Source organism: Mauremys reevesii, linkage group 5, assembly GCF_016161935.1.
Source record: "Mauremys reevesii isolate NIE-2019 linkage group 5, ASM1616193v1, whole genome shotgun sequence".
Classification (NCBI taxonomy): Eukaryota; Metazoa; Chordata; order Testudines; family Geoemydidae; genus Mauremys; species Mauremys reevesii.
In genome coordinates, this window is record NC_052627.1 from 93,064,953 (window position 1) to 93,084,331 (window position 19,379).

At 41.8% G+C, this 19,379-nt stretch overlaps 2 protein-coding genes across 5 annotated transcripts in view; one reads left to right on the plus strand and one right to left on the minus strand.

The window, feature by feature from the left end:
* GUF1 (GTP binding elongation factor GUF1) overlaps positions 1–8,822 on the minus strand; it is a 40,605-nt gene extending 31,783 nt beyond the window's left edge. The window contains exons 1-4 of one of the 2 annotated variants that reach the window (XM_039539866.1): positions 8,819–8,822; positions 5,236–5,347; positions 3,518–3,666; positions 3,177–3,257 (exon numbers count right to left, since the gene is read on the minus strand). In XM_039539866.1, coding sequence (XP_039395800.1) covers positions 3,177–3,257; positions 3,518–3,666; positions 5,236–5,335 — 330 coding nt within the window. In that variant the 5' untranslated portion in view covers positions 5,336–5,347; positions 8,819–8,822. Of the gene's footprint in view, positions 1–3,176; positions 3,258–3,517; positions 3,667–5,235; positions 5,348–8,255; positions 8,776–8,818 lie in introns of those variants that run through there. The other variant, XM_039539865.1, reaches the window with a different exon arrangement.
* A 356-nt stretch (positions 8,823–9,178) lies between these two features.
* YIPF7 (Yip1 domain family member 7) overlaps positions 9,179–19,379 on the plus strand; it is a 41,011-nt gene continuing 30,810 nt past the window's right edge. For all 3 annotated transcript variants that reach the window (XM_039542355.1, XM_039542357.1, XM_039542358.1), the window contains exon 1: positions 9,179–9,396. In XM_039542355.1, coding sequence (XP_039398289.1) covers positions 9,284–9,396 — 113 coding nt within the window. In that variant the 5' untranslated portion in view covers positions 9,179–9,283. The remainder of the gene's footprint in view (positions 9,397–19,379) is intronic.

A 19,379-nucleotide genomic window follows, 5' to 3' on the forward strand; every position in this document is an offset into this window, starting at 1 on the left:
TGAAAATAATTGATGTAATAAGAATCCCGGACACCTGGTGGAATGAAGATAATCAATGGTATACAGTAATCCCAAGATACCAAATATACATGAATGACAGAGTTGGGGAGGAGTGGCACTGTATGTGAAAGAAAGCACAGAGTCAAACAAAAAAATCTTAAATGACTCAAACTGTACCACAGCATCTCTAAGGACAGAAATTCCATGCTTGAACACTAACAGCATAGCAATAGGAATATATTACTTACCACCTGACTAGGTGGATGACTGACTGTAAAATGCTCAGGGAGATTCGTGGGGCTACAAAAACAGAAAACCCAACAGTAACAGATTTCAACTATCTTCATATCGACTATGTACATGTCAAAGGGATGCTGACACTATAAATAACTGCTTTCTGGAGCAGCTTGTCCTGCAACCCACAAGAGGAGGAGCAATTCCTGATTTAATCCTAAATGGAGTACAGCAGAAGCAGGAAGCCTGCCCAAAAATCAGTGGGGTCATCAGTGGACTACCAAGGTGCTAAAGGAGCACTCAAGGAAGACAAGGCCATTGCAAAGAAGCTAAATGATTTCTTTGCATCAGTCTTCACTGAGAGGAAGTGGGGGAGATCCCCACAGCCGAGCCATTTGATGTCTTGGGTGACAAATCTGAGGAACAGTCATAGATTGAGGTGTCAATACAGGAGGTGTGGGAACAAATTGATCACTTAAACAATAAGTCATCAGCACCAGATGATATTAACTCAAGAGCTCTGAAGGAACACTAATAGGTTATTGCAGAACTACTAACTGTGTTATATAGCCTATCGCTTAAATCAGCTTCTGTGACCAGCCAGATACCCAGGCTGAGCAGCTGCCAGCCAAAGGAGTGGCTGCAGGCGAAACAGCCAATTAGGGCGGTGGCTGCAGACAATTAAGGTGGCAGCTGGACCAGTCAGTCAGGGCCCAGCCGGCCAATATAAAAGGAAGCTGCAGACCAGAGTGAGTTAGTCTACTGCAGGGGGCCCTAGGGAGAAGACTGGCATCCTAGAGGGCTACAGTGCCAGGGGATGGGCAGGTGCTAGCAGGGAAGAAGCGGCCTGGCTGTGAACTACCAAGCTGTTGTGAGAAGTGGCTGGGCTCTTGTTGGAGGAGTCCCCCTGAGGGGACCAGATGTTGACACGGCTGGAGGGCTGTGCCATGAAGCAGATGATGAGAGAAAGGAGCTATAACGGGTGCGGAGGCGAGGATGGGAGAGCTGCCACCATCACCTGAGGGTGCACCCTCTGGGACTGAGCTAATTCCTGAGATGCCCAGCAGGAGGCGCCAGTGTAGTGAGTGACCTGGTAGCTAAGTCACAATTTTTTTTTTTTTTTAAAAAAGCTCCAGAGGGGATCCTGGCAAGTACAGGCTGGTAAGCTTAACTTCAGCATCAGTCAAATTGGTTGTAACTATAGTAAAAAACAGAATTATCAGATACTTAGATGAACATATGTTGGGAAGTCAACATGGCTTTTATAAAGAGAAATCATGCTTCACCAAGCTAGTATAATTCTTTGAGGGGGCTCAACAAACATGTGGCTAAAGGTGATCCAGTGGATATAGCATACTTGGACTTTCAGACAGCTTTTGACAAGGTCCCTCACCAAAGGCTCTTAAGCAAAGTAAGCAGTTATGGGATAAGGGGGAAGGTCCTTTCATGGATCAGCAACTGCCTAAAAGATAGGAAACAAAGAATAGGAATAAATGGTCAGCTTTCACAATGAAGGGAGGTAAGTAACAGGGAACTCCAAGGATCTGTACTGGGACCTATGTTGGTCAACATATTGAAAAATGATCTGGAAAACGGGATGAACGGTGAGGTGGCAAAGTTATCAAACAATACAAAATTACTCAAAATAGTTAAGACCAAATCTGACTGCAAAGACTTAAAAAAGAATTTCACTAAACTAGGGGACTGGGCAACAAAATGGCAGATGAAATTCAGTGTTAAGTATAAATTAATGCGCACGGGGAAAAAATAATCCCAACTATACGCACAAAGTGATGCAGTCTAAATTAGCTGTAACCACTCAAGAAAGATTTTGGAATCATTGTGGATAGTTCTCTGAAAACATCCACTCAGATGCAGTCAAAAAAGCTAACAGAATGGTAGGAACCATTAGAAAAGGGAAAAATAAGACAGTGAATTATATTTTCTATCTATATGTATTCAATATATTCATAAATGATTTGGATCATGGCAAGTTTGCAGATTATATTAGTGTTTGAAACATGGTTATAACAGCTAATAATCTTTTAACTCCTTATAAACTATTTATAAATGAAACCTTAATATAAAGTGTGACAGATAATTGTACAAATCAATCTAATTTCAGTGTTCTATAGCTCCATTATTGGGAAGCACTTCAGATTTCAACTGCACATCTTATTTGAAATTAAAGTTTAATTAAACACAGTTTAACACTATTTACCTGCCTACAACTACTGACTTAAGTGTGCTTTCAGAAATATAGCAAGATCTAATGTTCTCTGATATCCTGTTGTTTTAACAAGATGAATTTTCCTGTAAATAAGTGTTTACTAGATATCTATTCTGGCCCTCTAAATAGGCACAAGCACAAATGTCATCAAAGTTATGTTTTTAGCAATACTATGCTATAACTAGAGTTAGAAATATCTCCCCAAAGCAAAATTTTAAATTCAAAATCTCCAACAGTTTGAAGTGCTGTTGACCGTATCACAAAAAAATAAACAAAATGAGTATACTCGTCTTACACTGGTCTGATTTGCATTGTTACTGCATTAGAATTCCAGAATCAACTGGGCTTTATCCTGTGAGTTGCTGAGCACTTCCTAGAAGAAGCTGAGTGCCTTCAACTCCACAGATTTTACTGGAGCTGAAGGCACTCATCAGCCCAGAGGATGAGTTCAGCACTTTGTAGGTAGCAGGGCACTAATCTAGCAATATTACTGGTTAAGCTTATTTCATGATCATTTCATAGGACGAGCGTATCCAGACACATCTAATTGGTACTTCCTAAGTCACTTTCTCATTCTTTGTCTGAGTGACAAAGTGGCAACAGCACTTTTTCCAAAGGGCAAAAGGGTAACAAAGTGGAAGTTTAAGCGACTTAGGAAGCCTCATAAGGTAATACTTTTTACTACATAGAACAGGAGAATTTGGAACTCTACCTCATTTGCATCCACTACAAGAATGACACCTTGACAGGCAGACAGTGACCGTGATACTTCATAGTTAAAATCTACATGACCCTGTGAAGAAAAATTGGTATTTAGAATGCCAAGTACAACTTTAACTAGAGTAATTTGCAGTAATAGTCTCTGGTTGATTTCATCTATATGAAATTAACACATCAGCTCAAGACTCTGTGGAGGAAAAATATTCAGGATTAATTTACAAATTTAATACCACAGAATAATGGGCAAACCTAACATTTCAAAAGAGTATACGTATTTTAAAGTAAGGACATTTAGATTCATGTGATTTTTAGCAATATTTATACTTAACTTACTGGTGTGTCAATGAGATTTAAGAGGTAGTTCATTCCTTCATAATTGTAAAAGAGAGATGCAGTCTGTGCCTTAACTGTGATCCCTCTTTCCCGTTCCACTTGCAGTTTATCCAGCACTTGTTTATTTTGGTCAGTTTTAGCAATTGTTCCTAAAAACACATGTTTTAAAAACTGAATTTTACACAAGTATAATTTTGCACTGTCCAAAAGGAGTGTGGTAGCTTCTATTTAGTTTTTTATACAGACCATTGCAAACTATTGAGTAATTGAAGGGGAAAGGATTCCTTCCCCCAAAATTTAAATCTAGATCTAAATGGTGACTTTTTACATAAGAGCAAAGCTCGACAAATCCACTTTCCAAAGGCACACAGGGCACTTTCCTTCATGAGTGGGGCTTATCTATCAGTTTAAGCAGAATCTAAGCTTTCAATTAAAATAAAATTGTTTCACGATCTTGTGATTACAAAAATAACTTCTTGTAATGTGAAATGATACAGTATTATCTTTCTGAATCTACAGACACCCTGGGGGAGGCTTAAGACCTATAAATCATACTCCAGACCATAGCCTGGGAGTTCCTTTGGGGTCGGGGTTGAAGGAATCCTTCCTCCTCGGATCACTCAATAGCAGCACAGTTCCTCCATGTCTACTAGAAATCCAACCTCACAAATGAAGCAGCATCTCTGCTACTTTCACTCTTTCTACTTGAGGCATGAAACAGTCAGCAGATCTGCATAACAGAGACTCCACAGGAACCACACTGAATTCTTAATGTGCACACTGCAGAGCCAGGTCAATAAATGGGTGTGCATTCCCAGCATAGACTCACCCAGAATATAATATAACCATACTGATTTCACTAAAAGCGACACCTCCATAGTCATGAAACAAGGTCCACTATTTCATTGTAAGAGTGATGTGAACTAGAGCAGGTTGAAACATTTTCATCTAAATGAAATTTCTGTGTAACGTGCTGTATGGTTAACGCATAAATGTTTTGTAGAGATGTAGCATTTCCACAACAAATTTCCAGGAAGGTTTTTAAGCCTGGGGCACATAGAGAGAAGAACTCTGCTCTAAATCAGACAGATCAGAAAGATGAACATGGATCTCCCACATCCCAGCCCAGTACACCAAGGTATAAAGTGTATGATGCATACATTCCCCTGACCATTGCGTTTTCACAAGACCATACAAAAGATTTTTTGCTCCAAAGTAAGTCAGCTCTATCTCCCACCATTGAAATGTGAGGATAACCATGAAGTACCTGTGTTAAGTTTTACCTCCCAAACCATCGTCTTAAGTTTCCAGGTTTCAACAGTTCCCTTCTGACTGCCCAAAATTTTCCATGCCCTTCAAATTCTGACTATAAGTACAATAAATATTGTAAGTACTGACCTACTTATCGTTTGTCAGGAGTTGCACAGAGAACACTACATTTCTAAATATAATCTATTCATCCCACTCCCCAACACATCTCCTCCCTGGTTCTTTTTCTACCCTCCCCTTTTGTTTTATTTTGTCTAGTTGAGATTTGTTTGCAATACACCAAAATCTATATTGCTGTACAACTGATGGTGTATGTGCATGAGAAGCCCAGGACTAGAACAGCATGGATATTAGAGATGCTGTGGTAGAACTGTACTAGGAAGTCTGCACAGCGCCTGCCCACATGAGAAGTAAAGGTAACTAAAAACATCTAAAATCACAATGCTTACCTGTAATTTCCAAGAGCCTGTCTGCTAGAGTGCTTTTGCCATGGTCTACATGAGCTATGATACTGAAATTTCTAATATTTTCAACAGGAAATATAGACATATCCAGTTTTTCCTGAAAAACATAAAATGTAGAGATTCCTATTCACAAAGAGATTAGGGTGTAATTTCACAAATCAGGATGCAGAATACCTGTATACGTGACTAGGGTGACCGGATGTCCCGATTTTATAGGAACAGTCCTATTTTTTGGGGTTTTTTCTTATATAGGCTCCTATTACACCCCCTCTCCCCCCTCATCTGTCCTGATTTTTTCCACACTTGCTGTCTGGTCACCCTAATACATGGAACTAGTAACTCCTCATTTCTTTGGTTTTTTTGGAACTTGAAAAATAGTTTCATCCTTATTTCTCCCCCATCTCCTCTTCCTTTGTTTTTCCCCTCAGGGTTTGCATTGCCACTCACGTCTGTTTCCATAACTTGTACAAACATTTGTGAGATTAGTCCATGAACAGCTACCATTAAATCTATTTAAATTTTTGTCCCCTGATAGAACATTCATTAGAGTATTTTGAAGCAGCTTTGCAAGTCTTTTAGCATTCTAAAATAATTCTGAGGACAAGCTAGGGAAAAGTGTATCTAGTGCAAGTGTTTCAGATTCTGAGAAAAATTAATTCCTCTACACAATTAGTCTTTTGGGAACAGTTCCTCCAATAATTGCTAAGTATCAATTCTATTCAAAACTACCAAGAGGAAGGAGGGTTAGAGGGCAAAGAAAAGACACACAAATAGCTTTTCAAAGACAGATTGGTCACCAGCTTGCCAGTTCAGGCACTGGAGGGAGAAAGTTAGAAGGAGGAGACAGATGGAAGAGGACCAAGTCACCTAAACCAAAATAAAATAAATCTGGACATGGTCCTTGCTTATGACCCTCTGTATATTTTAGTCGAAGAGTGTCAAACTTATTCTGGAGCAGACTGAACTCCACTTTTAGCTGTAGTCAGAACCAGGGTATAAATTGAGGCTAGCATACTATGAACAATCCGAAGTGGAACACCCACTGATATCAGCAGGTACGGTGTAAAGACTCCGGGAAGACTCTACCTTTATGTATTAAGATTTTAATTAATAATTCAATATTTTATTGACCCATTCAGCAAGAAAATATGCTCAGCTTCATGACCACTCCTATTTTTGTCTCTTCCTTCCTCACACTCCTTTGGTTCACTACCTCCTCTGCTTCTTTCTCCCATCTACATCTGCTTTCCTGCAGCAATTTACTCCCACCCAACCCTTTCTCCATCCTATCTGCTAATACATGAAAAATAAAATGCTGCCTTTTAAAGTGACAGTCTTTGGTATTAAAATCCCAATAAGTTTAATTGAAGTTGTGGGGTGTTAATACCTAACAGCTACTATTTTGAACTGTGTCTGCAGACTCAGGAAAAACAACAATGTATAAATGTTTACATTTAGAAAATACATTTACAACTATGACAAACTTATTTTAACCTTAATAAGATTTAAAATTCTGCAGAATATGACTATGCAGCAGGCTAGGTAAGGACATCAAGTGGTCAATCAAGTCCTTTTTGGTAGGATGTTATACATTTCGGAAACAAACCTTGCTCTGTGGCCGACTTTTAGCTACAAAGATTGTGCAACTGTGTCTCAGAACCAAATTATGTAAATTTTTAGGCAAAAGTCTTCCACTGACTTCCATGGGTGCTATTCGTATAAGGACTACAGGATCAGGCGCTACGTCTCCTATATATGGCATTTTGTGGGCCATGTAACAGACACTATATTATGCATGCTGTAACTCATTTCCCCCCCCCCCCCCAAAACACAAAACCATGCACTGTTTACGGCAGGGATCGGCAACCTTCGGCCCACCAGGGTAAGCCCTCTGGCAGGCCAAGCAGGTTTGTTTACCTGCCACGTCCGCAGGTTCGGCTGATCGCGGCTCCCACTGGCCGCGGTTTGCTACTTCCAGCCAATGGGAGTAGGTTGACCAGACAGCAAGTGTGAAAAATTGGGATGGGGGGGTAATAGGAGCCTATATAAGAAAATGACCAAAAAATCAGGACTGGCCCTATAAAATCAGGACATCTGGTCACCCTAAATGCAGGCTGCGGGAAGAGGTGCGGGCCAAGGGATGTGCTGGTTACCGCTTCCCGCCACCCCCATCAGCCTGGAGCAGCGAACCAAGGCCTGTGGGAGCTGTGATCAGACGAACCATCTGATGCGGCAGGTAAATAAACTGGCCCAGCCCGCCAGGGTCTTACCCTGGTGGGCCGCATGCCAAATGTTGCCGATCCCTGGTTTAGGGACTGCTTAGTCTCCAACTGCACTGAATTAGAGTAACGTTAGAAGCAAAAAGCAGTATTGCTGCTGGAATATGCTATCACGTTATGTTCAGCAGAAACAATGGGACCTGTTTTTGTTCCTTCTTTACAAGGGAAAAAGTGCATAAAAAACCTCAGAACAGTAAACAGATAAGCTACCCTTCCATGTCTATTGCCAAAGATTTTTGGACCCTTTTAAGCTATGGTAATACTAGCACTCTGCTTTGTTTTAAAAGTATGCAAATATTGACTAATCACACCTCAAATACCCACAAGTTGAGTAAGACTTCCCATCTCACAGACAGGGCAACAGATGAGGTTACACTGACCTCCCACCTGGCAAGTGAGTGGCAGAGCTACAATTAGGACTCAAGTACCTAGGCTCCCAATTTGAGCTCAGACCATTAGACATAGTTGAGTTCAAACCTTATTTTGAACCAGAGCAAACAATATTAAAATCCAACTGACTGAACATAGGCAAGCACCAAAAAAACAATTTTGGAAAGTGACTGATATGGATCAAAAAAGGTGAGTTAGGCCTTCTTGCTAAGAGTAGAATTAAAAGTTGAAGGGCCAAGAGACATCCAGTTGGGTTAAAAGGGATTTTCATCCCCTACCCAACAGTAGTACGAGTTTTCAAATATTGTATCTATTTCAAACAAAAAAGCTCATCACCTTTTGGGAACTGTAGGGTCTGGAGAACACAACATGAGCCGCAGGGCATTTTTCCATGCACGGCTGAGAGCATAAGAAAGCTGCAGTGTTACAGGCGCGCCGCAGCCTGACCCCGACCCCCGCTGCCCTGGTCACACGCGACAACATGCTGTCCCTGGGGGCAGGAATCACACGCAGCCCGCACGGAGGCAGCGGCCACGCGGGGCTCAGCCGAGCCGCCTCCGCACCAAGGGAGCTTCGGGATCCATCCAGGGACACTCCAGCGGGACCTGCCCCCCCCACGGACAGCGGCGGGAGCAGAGTCACACTCGGGCCCAGGGGACCGAGCCCGCCCCCGGGCCAGCCGCACCGGCTTGTTACCGCCTTACCCACCCCCGGTCCCTGCACCGGGGCCCGGCCGGCTCGGGCACCCGGCAGCGGCGCGGGCCGCAGGGCTCCGGCTGGGGCTGCGCTCGCAAGACCGTGAGCCGCGGGGAGCCGCGCGGCTCTAGTCGCCAAGCTGCACGAGCCAGGCGCCGCTCCAGTCCCAAGCCGACCCCGGCGCGCGCTGGTGAGAGCCTGACCCGGAAGCACAAGGGCGGGACTGGCGGCAGGAGGGACAGCGGCCTCTGTAGCACTGCGCATGCGCCAAATCGGATTTAAGGGCAGTTGGCGAGGCGAGCAACAGCTCTTTTCTCCTGGTCCCGCCCCTGGGGGCCCCGCTACCCTGCGGCCTTCGGGCAACCCGCGTAAAGGCAACGTACGGCTCATGCTCCTGGGGGTGCGTGTCCTCAGCAGGGACTGACCTTAGAGGCCCCGTGTGGGGGGCTGAGAGCCTGGGCTCTGGAGTCCGTAGCAGCTCCCAGTCCTCCCCTCTCGCCCACCCCCCCCCCCCCGTGCCTGGCTGCCCCGGGGCTCCTGGCTCCACGCTGGTTCCCCCCCCCCCATTCCCTGCTGGGCTCCTGGCATCCCCCGGCTCTCGGGTGTGGCCCAACTCCGCAGTCAGCAGCCAGGCTGGTTGCAGTGATGCGGGAGCAGCCCTCATCCAAATGGGAAGCCCTGTTAGTAACCGGGCTGGGAGCAGGGGGGACTTTCTTGTCAATTTTAGGGCGCCATGGAATTGGACAGGAAAGTCAAGAAAGAATAACAGCCGACAGCTGGTGTAAGTAACAGTGTCTAGGTGTTTCAGAGTAGCTGCCGTGTTAGTCTGTATCCCCAAAAAGAACAGGAGTACTTGTGGCACCTTACATGGACACTGCATTGCCCTGAGTACACTGACATAAGCCCTACACCTCTCCTGGAGGTGGAGTTATGTCCGTGTAAGTAGGGCACTTACGTTAGCAGGACCAAGGCTGTAGCGTATTCACTGATATAGGTCAGCATAAGCTAACTTGCATTGAACTAACGAGTGTAGACCACGGCTGAATGATAACTGCTCTGCATATGCACCCCTTCCTCATGGAGCTGTGCGCATCATAGCTGCGTTCACTAGTCCCTGCTGCTTCTCCCATCTGGGTCACGCAGCAGGTTTCTGAAAGGAAGGCAAAGCTTCCTATTGGACTGGGCCCCCACATGCAATTTAGGCAGCCAAACACACATCTTTCCCAGTTTGGGAACCATTCTGGGCCTTAGGAGGGAGATAGGTATCTGGATGCCTATCATGTGGCAGTAGTGTGCATGCTAAGATGGTCCAGTAGAATGAGGCTACCATGTCCCTGTCCAGAGGCAAAATCATAGGCCTCTACAGGGTTAGGTGTCAGCTAAGTGAGAGTTTTGTGGACCATAGTGGTACCTAAAAATGAGAGTTAGACACCTCAGTCCATTTGTGGATCCCACCCAATTCCCTGACTAGAGATCATTATTCCTTTTTTAATAAATCTGTTGTTTTTAAATGCAAAACATGTTTTGATAAATACAAAGAAAACAAGTATGTTTAGCATACCTAAGGTGGTTTTGTTTAACTAATGAAAAACAATTTAAAAATGCACTTTTTGTGCACTTTTAATTGAATGCCTATTTCCATCCAAATGCAGCTTGACACAAATCACAAGCACAAAATTAATCATCTATTAAATAAATGCATCCTTCACCATTACTAAAATAATAAAAATGTAAAAATGAAGAATCTGAATAAATGTATAAAGCGACAAAGAGTCCTGTGGCACCTTATAGACTAACAGAAGTATTGGAGCATAAGCTTTCGTGGGTGAAAATTTCCATTACATGCATCTGACGAAGTGGGTATTCACCCGTGAAAGCTTATGCTCCAATACTTATGTTAGTCTATAAGGTGCCACAGGACTCTCTGTTGCTTTTTACAGATCCAGACTAACACGGCTACCCCTCTGATATTTGAATAAATGTATGTTAATCTAAATAACTGATTAAATAAATTTGTATAGCAGAAGCAACATTTAGTTTAAAGGCTATCTTTAGTTGTAATGTTACTGGATGCCTTGACTTCTGTTAAATCATACTTTATAAATTCATCAGTAAAATTTTTAGTGCAGCAGTGAGAATGAAATTCTTCTATACAAGAGAGAGTTTATTTTGGCCTTAATCCACAAATGGTACATACATGAATAAGGATCCATTAAGTGGATCCCCTTTCAGGATTTGGGCCTATTTTTATAAAGCTTTTCAGATGAAAGGTAATGAAGAAATATAAGGTTTATTAATAATATATAAGAATATGTACAAGAAAGTCTCTGCTATAGAAAACTTTCCTACATATAAATGGAGAAATAAGATAACTTGGCCCAACTGTTAATTCCTTACTCTGACATCATATTCTTCCAAAACAAGGTACGTATTATGGACCGTCTTTTTGGTAGAAATCCATTTGAAGTATTACATTTAATTAATTTTTAACATTTCTTTATCTGTTAACTACAAAGAAAATATAGGCAGTGTAGAGTAAATGTGAGTAAACATTCTAAATAGTTTTTGTTTTCAATTTCAAAAAATAAAAATGCATAGTATAAAAAAACTAGGAAAGCACTTTCTCTGTTCCTATGTCTTAAAGTAATATACTTTTCTTTATTACCAGGATTCTCTTAGCTTCTGGAGCTGTCCACAGATATGTTCTTGTGATAATTTCTGACTACATTTCCTTCAGTGTTTTTGAGAACTTAACACGGGTTTTATACTATACATAACATAGTATAGTCTGTTTGAAATAACTTGGTAATAGACTTTCATTGAAATTCCATCAGTGAGACAGAAATCCTGGTGGAGTGTGTTCTTCTCACTATTTGCCAAATCTCTTGTGTTATCAGATAGTTACATACTGTTCACAATTGTCTCAATATTGTCTTGCCCCCCCTTCTCCCCCAATCTGTTTGTTGCATCCACCTGTTGTCTTTCATCTTATACTTGTAAGCTCTTCAGGACAGGGACTGCCTTGTTTGTATTTTTTAAAGTGCCTTGCACAATAGAAACTTGATTCCTAATTAAAATCCCTAAATGGTGCTACAATACAAATAATAAATAATAGTTTACCTTGAAAGCATTTAATATCTTTTAATTTTATCTGATGTTATCTGTCTACACCTAACCCAAAGCATAGCTATTTAAGCTTGTCCATTCTGCTTTAATAACTTTTTTTTTACAAGAAGAGTACTTAAAGAAAACTGTCACTCCTGTCTGTTTTTCCTTATGTTAATTATTGCAAATTGATCTTATCAAATCTTTCACATATTTCAGACCAGCTTGTGGTGAGGTGTGTGTGTGTGTGTGTGTGTGTGTGTGAGATATCATTTTAGTATAATTTGGTGTCTTGTTTAACCTTGAATCTTATAGGAACCCTTCAAATCCTCCCCTCCCCCAGTTTAACCCTTATCATATATTTTTAGTGTCCATGTTTTTTTCTTACATGGAAATATTGTATAAATGTTTCACAGAGAGCAGTGAACATCTATGAGCCTAATTTCTCTAATTACTCAATTTAGATATTTGATTTTCTATTCTCACTTGTCCAGTCTAATCAGGATTTCAGCTGTAATTGCATAAAATTTTTATGTAATACCAGCATGACACACACATCTTTGCAATTGTCTTAGTTGAATCAAATTCTTTGTCTAAAGACATGTCAAATAAAGCAAGACATACAGTATGTTTTGAGAGTAATGCCATTTTAGAGACAACTTAATAGGAGGAAGATAATGATTTAAAAATAAAATTGTAGACTTTCATTTTAACGTAGTTATTTGGCCTAACAAAGATCATAATAGTATTAAAACTATATGATAAAAAGAAGCAAAAGCCTCACTGTTGCCTTTAATATCGATAACAAATTAAGGACTCTTGAGATGTTTGTTTTAACAGTTCTGCCTGCTCCGTATGTTTACCCTTGTTAATTACTACTAAAATTTGCTAGCTGTTTTTCCTTCTGGAAAACCATTGATGGGATATTTGTAGTTTCTATGATACTGAGCTTGAGCATAAACTCAGGGTAGCCAGAAGTAGCTATAAGGCTATAGAATACCTTCCTTTTAAATCCTACTGTCACCATCTCCAGGCCCTACAGCATGACTCGTCTCATTCCCATAATCTTTTCCCAGGTAACTATAAAGCAGATATCTGCAAAGCTGTATATGAAATTCCTGTTTTTATTGCATTATATTTATTACTTAAATACAAAATATTGTAAACAGACAGTATTTCCCGGATTTTGTGGCTCGCTGAGTTCTAGTGCAGAGGGTGCACTTGTGCTTAGCATAGTAGCACAGGGAGCATGCAGTTGCTCAGAGCATTCACTAGTGTAGCTCAGTAGGGTGTAGATCACACCAAACTCAGCTAGTAATTGGATAAGCAGACCCACACAGATCCATGAGATGAAATGGGGAAGAGAAAGGTGTTCTGAAAATGGAGAATGGGTATGACAAGGGTCATGAATCCAGAAAAGCGTGATCCGTAGGGTACAAATGAGGAGTATATCAGTCATTTTTCTGCTGCATATAAGTTAGATGCATTGCAAATGTTGGTTTAACTGAATGTAGTGATGCAGAACATATATACACACTTTCACTGCAAGAGCCATCCAGTAATAGCTGGTACCCTACACCAAATGTAACATGAGAACAACTACCCACCTTTCATTCAACTGAGAACTCAGTATACAGCAGTATCTGGTCCCAAAGTACATACAGTGGATATTGTCTTAACATATCGTAAGACTGTTCATGGTGCCTGGGTACCTTCTGGGTAAAATGGGTGGCTCACAAGCTCCCAGCGGAAAGTTCTGGGGGGCAAGCATTGCAGACCTTTTTTTTCCCAGGAATGCCTGGGCATTGCAGCCCAGCAGCAGCATGGAGCCTGTTTGCCGCCTGTGCCTGTCTTGTTGTTGACCTGTGCCCCTGCCACAGCATGCAGCAGAGCGCAGAGCAGCAGACAGCTGCTTTTGCATGACAGCAGAGATGGTGCTCAGCCATGCAGCATCAGCAGAATATCCCAAGCATGGTAATAAAGATGATCATGGCTACCAGTCTTTTGCACTGTTCCATTGCTGCTTGTCATAAGTGCCCCTGCTGCTTGCTGCCAGCCAGCAAAAAAAAAGCCAGCCTGAGCTAAAAAAAAAAAAAAAAGAATCCCTCTAAAAAAAGTCCTCAATCCTGCTCTAAAAATAAAAGAAATCAGTAGAGAAGAGAGTAATAGAGAGAACCAGAGAGAGAGCTGCTCTGCACAGCAGCAGATGCACAGCTGCTCTGTGTACTGATCTGCAAGCTTGAGGTGGTGCTCCATCTGCCTCCCCCATTCTTCCTGGCCCCACCCTTCTTGTTCATTCATGTGCAGGCGTCCCATAAATGCCCTGAAGTTGTAAAATGAACTTGTAAATAGAAGAGCAATAAAACACAGTGACAGTAGTGTGTGCAGGCTTCAGCTGCTATGAGCAGCACTAGATGCTCAGTCCTCTGGCAGTTCAGGGGCATCTTGCATTTTCTTTTACACATGAGGGTGGGGAATCTTGGGCTCATGTGGGGCAGCTGATGCATATGGAGATGATATATCCATTGCTCACTTAAAACCCCACCACCAGAAATTACGACCCACCGACCTTGACCAACCTGTCCCATTCAAGTTGACTGCCCCCCCTGCCTGGTATGGATTGATGTGCCGTGGTAGCAGTCCCATGCAGGTATATTGTATGGGCGGCGGGTGGGAGTCACCCATTGGTGGATGGATGTTGTTGTGTTGTGGTTGAGGATGGTCCATGCTGTTGAGTCATGCAGTGCCATGACATGATAAAAAGTGTCAGGACAGTTTTGTTTCCTTTTCTTTGGGGGGGGGGGGGGGGGGGGGTCACTGGGGGGGGTGGGGGATAACCGCTGACTGACACTGTTTTTTTTTTTTGACTACATTTTTTTGACCCTAGAGAATGCAAATGCTTTTCAAGAGCTGCAGGAACTTCCAGAGAGAGAACAGGCAGTCTCCAGTCCCCATTTTGATTTTTTTTTTTTTCCGTTTTGCGCTTGCGCAGCAGTACGCGCTGAGTCTGCTATATGGCTGTCTCTCTGGGAGATAAAAAAATTTTTTTAATTTCGAATTCTGTAGCGAGCGCTGATAGAACAGTTTTGCCTGCCCTTACAGCGTCACGTCCGCATCGTCCATGCTGGCGAGCTCTTTTTTTTTTTTTTTTTTTTTATTTTCACACACCCGTGCTGATCGGAGCCCACGCTGGGCAAACAGAAATATTCAAAAGTTTAAGGGCTTTTCCTGTCTATCTGGCCACTCTGCATATTATCAGATCGCTGTCCAGAGCGGTCAGTGGTGCAGTGAGTGATACCGCCTAATACCGGGCCAATCCCAGGCTCAGCGGCACTAACTAAATAATAATATGGGTATACCGATACTACTCCTCTCCTCGGGAGGAGGGAGGAAAACAGTTTTAAGAGCCATTAAAATCGATATAAGTGCCTCCTAGTAGTGTAGTGGGTTGTGTGTGGTTAATTTTTTTTACGCTAAAAAAACCGGTTTAAACGCGTAGTGTAGACCAGGCCTAAGACTGTTCAAGCAGCAGAAGGGTACAAAATCACCAGACAGTGTTTCTGAGTGTGTTAAAGGGATGTGTTAATGCGTTTACATAGGCCAATGGGGTGAAGCACCACAATGCTGTGTACACAACATAGCATCTATATGAGATCTGAGAGGAGCCCAGAAAAACAGCTAAATATTGCATTCAGCAGACTAACACACAATCATTACACGTGCAAGTAAACACTACAATATGTATATCAAGGATCATGGCAGGAGGTCTGTGAGGAGATGGTACAGTATACAGCATTGTATAGCTACACAACAATCTGCACCAAATAATCATATTACAAGGTGCAGTATTTTAAACACGTAAGCATGGTAAGTGGGTAGCAAATCACTGAGTCGGGCAGAAGCATGGTAAGATGGTAGAGAGTCATTGTCATGTCATCCATCTTCACCTACCATTGCTAGGGCACATAAATATATAGTATATAGGCAATACTGAGATTGTTAGGCAGTTAATACACAATCACAATACAGAGCAATACACAATCATAAACAATCCATGAGTAAGGTCATAAAAATATGTCCCATTCAAAAAGAAAACTACACATGCTAAAGTGTTAGAGAGCAAGATGCTTCTCTACATATAATTAATTTACGAGTGGTACATGGCTGGAATTTAGGGTCTTTATGATCCTATTACGTTTGATGTGCATACCACTTCAATTAGCATATTCTGTACTGCACCAGCTGTTATTGGGGATATGAAGGTACTGTAAATAAAAGTTGTCTATGTAAATTGTTTTAGTTATGTTGCATAACATGAAATCAGCTACATGTTATGAAAAATTCTGGTACTTATTGATATTCAGGATTTAAAATATAAAATCCACAATATTTAGGATACATTAGCTAGGTCCATACCGTGTAATGCAAATATATATTGATTTAATTTCCTGGGTAATTCGCAAGGTAAAGGTAGCACACACTGATGAAATGTTGAAAGGACTGTCAATTATTGGAATCAAAGGGTTTAAAATCAATTAGTATTCAATATTGTGCTCATCAGTGTAATTTCATTCTCATGGTGTATGTCTATACTACCTGCCGGATCAGCGGGCAGCGATCGATCCAAGAGGGGTTAATTTATCATGTCTAGTGCTCTACCGTCGACTCCTGTACTCCACCGCCGCGAGAGGCGCAGGCAGAGTCAACAGGGGAGCGGCAGCAGTCGGCTCACTGCAGTGAACACACCGCAGTGAGTAGATCTAAGTACGTCGACTTCAGCTACGTTATTCACTTTGGCTGTTGGGTAAGTTCTAGGAGTTCTCTTGTTCCTGCTCTTTGGTCTCCAGAGTAGGGAAGGCCAATGTTTCTTCCTCACCCACTCAAGTGTGTGTGTGGGCAGGGGCTGCTGCCATTTTCCGAGGGAGTAGGGGCCTGCACCTCTCCCCCTGCTTCTCTAGGAGGGGGCCCCTCTGCCACTCTAAGGGTATATCTACACTACGGGATTATTCCGATTTTACATAAACCGGTTTTGTAAAACAGATTGTATAAAGTTGAGTGCACGCGGCCACACTAAGCACAGTAATTCGGCAGTGTGCGTTCATGTACCGAGGCTAGCATCTATTTCCGGAGCTATCCCATAGTTCCCGCAGTCTCCCCCGCCCCTTGGAATTCTGGGTTGAAATCCCAGTGCCTGATGGGGCAAAAAACATTGTCGCGGGTGGTTCTGGGTACAGCCTCACCTCTCCCTCCGTGAAAGCAGCAGCAGCCAACCGTTTCGCGCCTTTTTTCCTGGGTGAACTGTGCAAACGCCATAGCACACCAAGCATGGACCCTGCTCAGCTCAAGACAGCAATCACATTGTAAACACCTCGCTCATTCTCGTGCAGTCTATGCTGAACCAGGACCTGCAAAACCAGGCGAGGAGGAGGCTGCTACGGCTGCACGGCGACGAGAGTGATGAGGACATGGACCAGTAAACGTTATTGATTAGAAAAGTGCCCTTACGCATGCGAAAGTTTCACAGCCACTGGGAATCGTCCCAAACCTGCAAAACTATGCAGTTCCACCAGTCTGTGCTTGTTTCCCGGACCCAAAATCGGCGGTCAATGGCTAGAACCTGCCCCATTACCATCAGGATCTCCAAAGCGCAGGGGCCCACGGTTTGAGAGAATTCTGTGTCCAGAAAATCTATTGCTAATGAATCCTCTTTTGCATAGTAATGTGACACTTTAAAGTTGTTTTTCATCCTTGTGTTATCGGATTAATCTTTCAGGAAGGTTCTAAATTTTACAAATATTTTGCAACTGATGTATTATAGTGTACATAGATAAATCAGAAGTGTAACAAAGTAAATTTTCTTATATTAGACATGGCAGTGAACCAAAATCCAGGATCTGAACACTTCCAATCTTTGAAAAAACTCGAATCAGAACTTTGTGGATTAGGTCCATATGAGTCATACTCTTGTTTATAGCTATTATTTAAAAAAAAAATGTCGTGGTTAAGTGTAAAACATTTTTAGTTCTTTATTATTGTTTTATTTTGATTTAATGGCTATCCTTGCCACTGCCCCCTCACCCCCCTCACCCCGAAAAAAATCAAACCTCTAAAACTAACTTATAGTAGGTTCAGTTTGAATAGCTTGTGTAGATTTCTTTACTGTTACAAATAAAGATGGGGGAGACAAAAGAATGCAGTCTCTTCCATGGTCCTGTTAAAAATAATAAACTATAAAAACAATTTCTTGCCTTTACTCTACTTCTGGTTTTAGATCATTGATAGAAGTAATATATAGGGCAGTCCTGAGACTCTATTACTGTTAGAGAATGGTGAAAGGAAAACAGAAAAAAAGCCTAGCAGGATTATGAATAATCCTAGGGATAGGGAAGATATAGAATTAAGGGGTTTTTTTTGGAGCTCCTTAACCAGGCATTTGAGCATTTAAGGAGTGGAATGCTGCTTGTTAACATTTTACTTCCATTTCAGTATGAACTTAGACACCCAAAACTATATTGCAATTTAATTAAAATAGAAATTATTTTTTATTTCCCTTATCCTTTCCTTTGTTAAAACTTGTCCGCTTTAAGTGAGGTGCTGCCCTCGTAACAGTTTGGTGATTACCAGTTATGTGTTAGCATTACAGTAAGAAGGCGATGGGAAGTACTTTTATTACATATGGGAAAACTGAGGTAATTTATTTGCTCAGCGCTGTAGGAAATTCATTTTCAGAGCCTGAATTAGAACGCTAGTGTTCCTGGCTTCTAGACCACAAAACCATCTCTGTCTATCACATCCCAGTTCTTTTAGCCACTTAATAAATACATGTCAAACTTTTTAAAACTATTTGGGGCCTTATTACACAAAACCTTGGCACTGCACTTACCTTTCCTTATCCTCTCAAACAGTAGGATAAGAAAAAGATGTACAACAAAGTGTTGATGATGATATCTTTAAACTGGCTAGCATTAATCTAAGCTATAGAACCGGATTCTGCCTTTACATACAGGTAAACAGTCTCCAGTGATGTCAATAGGAATTATGTCTCTGAAGAAAAAAAAATAGTCTCTTTGATTTTTAAAAGCATGTTTTCCAGGTCAGATGTAACTAATGTTATTGTACATCCATGTCATCCCAGTTACTGACTGTACAACTGGAAAGCAGATGTTCCAGAGTTAATAGGAAGGGGCAAAGGAGGAATGGAATAAAAGATCAGTCCTACAAGTGTGGCTAGAGGGAATCTCAATAAATAATTTTTTAGAAGTTAATAATTCTACCACATCCAGCTGCAGAGTGCATTAATTAATGAAGTGGCAGCACCATAGACTGCCCAGCAGCTGAAGAGATTGAGGGTCAACCAGTTAAAAATATTTTGGGATGTAGATCTCTGGTTTGCTGAACAGAATCTGCACCAACAAAATGAAAACATCTTCTACATTCTGAGTCTCATTTCACTGTGCAATATGGATGTTGCTAGTTCAAATTTCCTTTTAGTATTAAACCTTAGAAGTGATGCCTCTGTCAGTGTACATACTGATTGTTGTAATTACCTGTCCTTCAGCAAAAGCAAACATTTCTGATGGGCTATTGTTCTTTTGAGCAATATTGCTATCACCAGTATGCAAGGCCTGGAACTGTATCATGAAGATGCTAGAGTCTGCT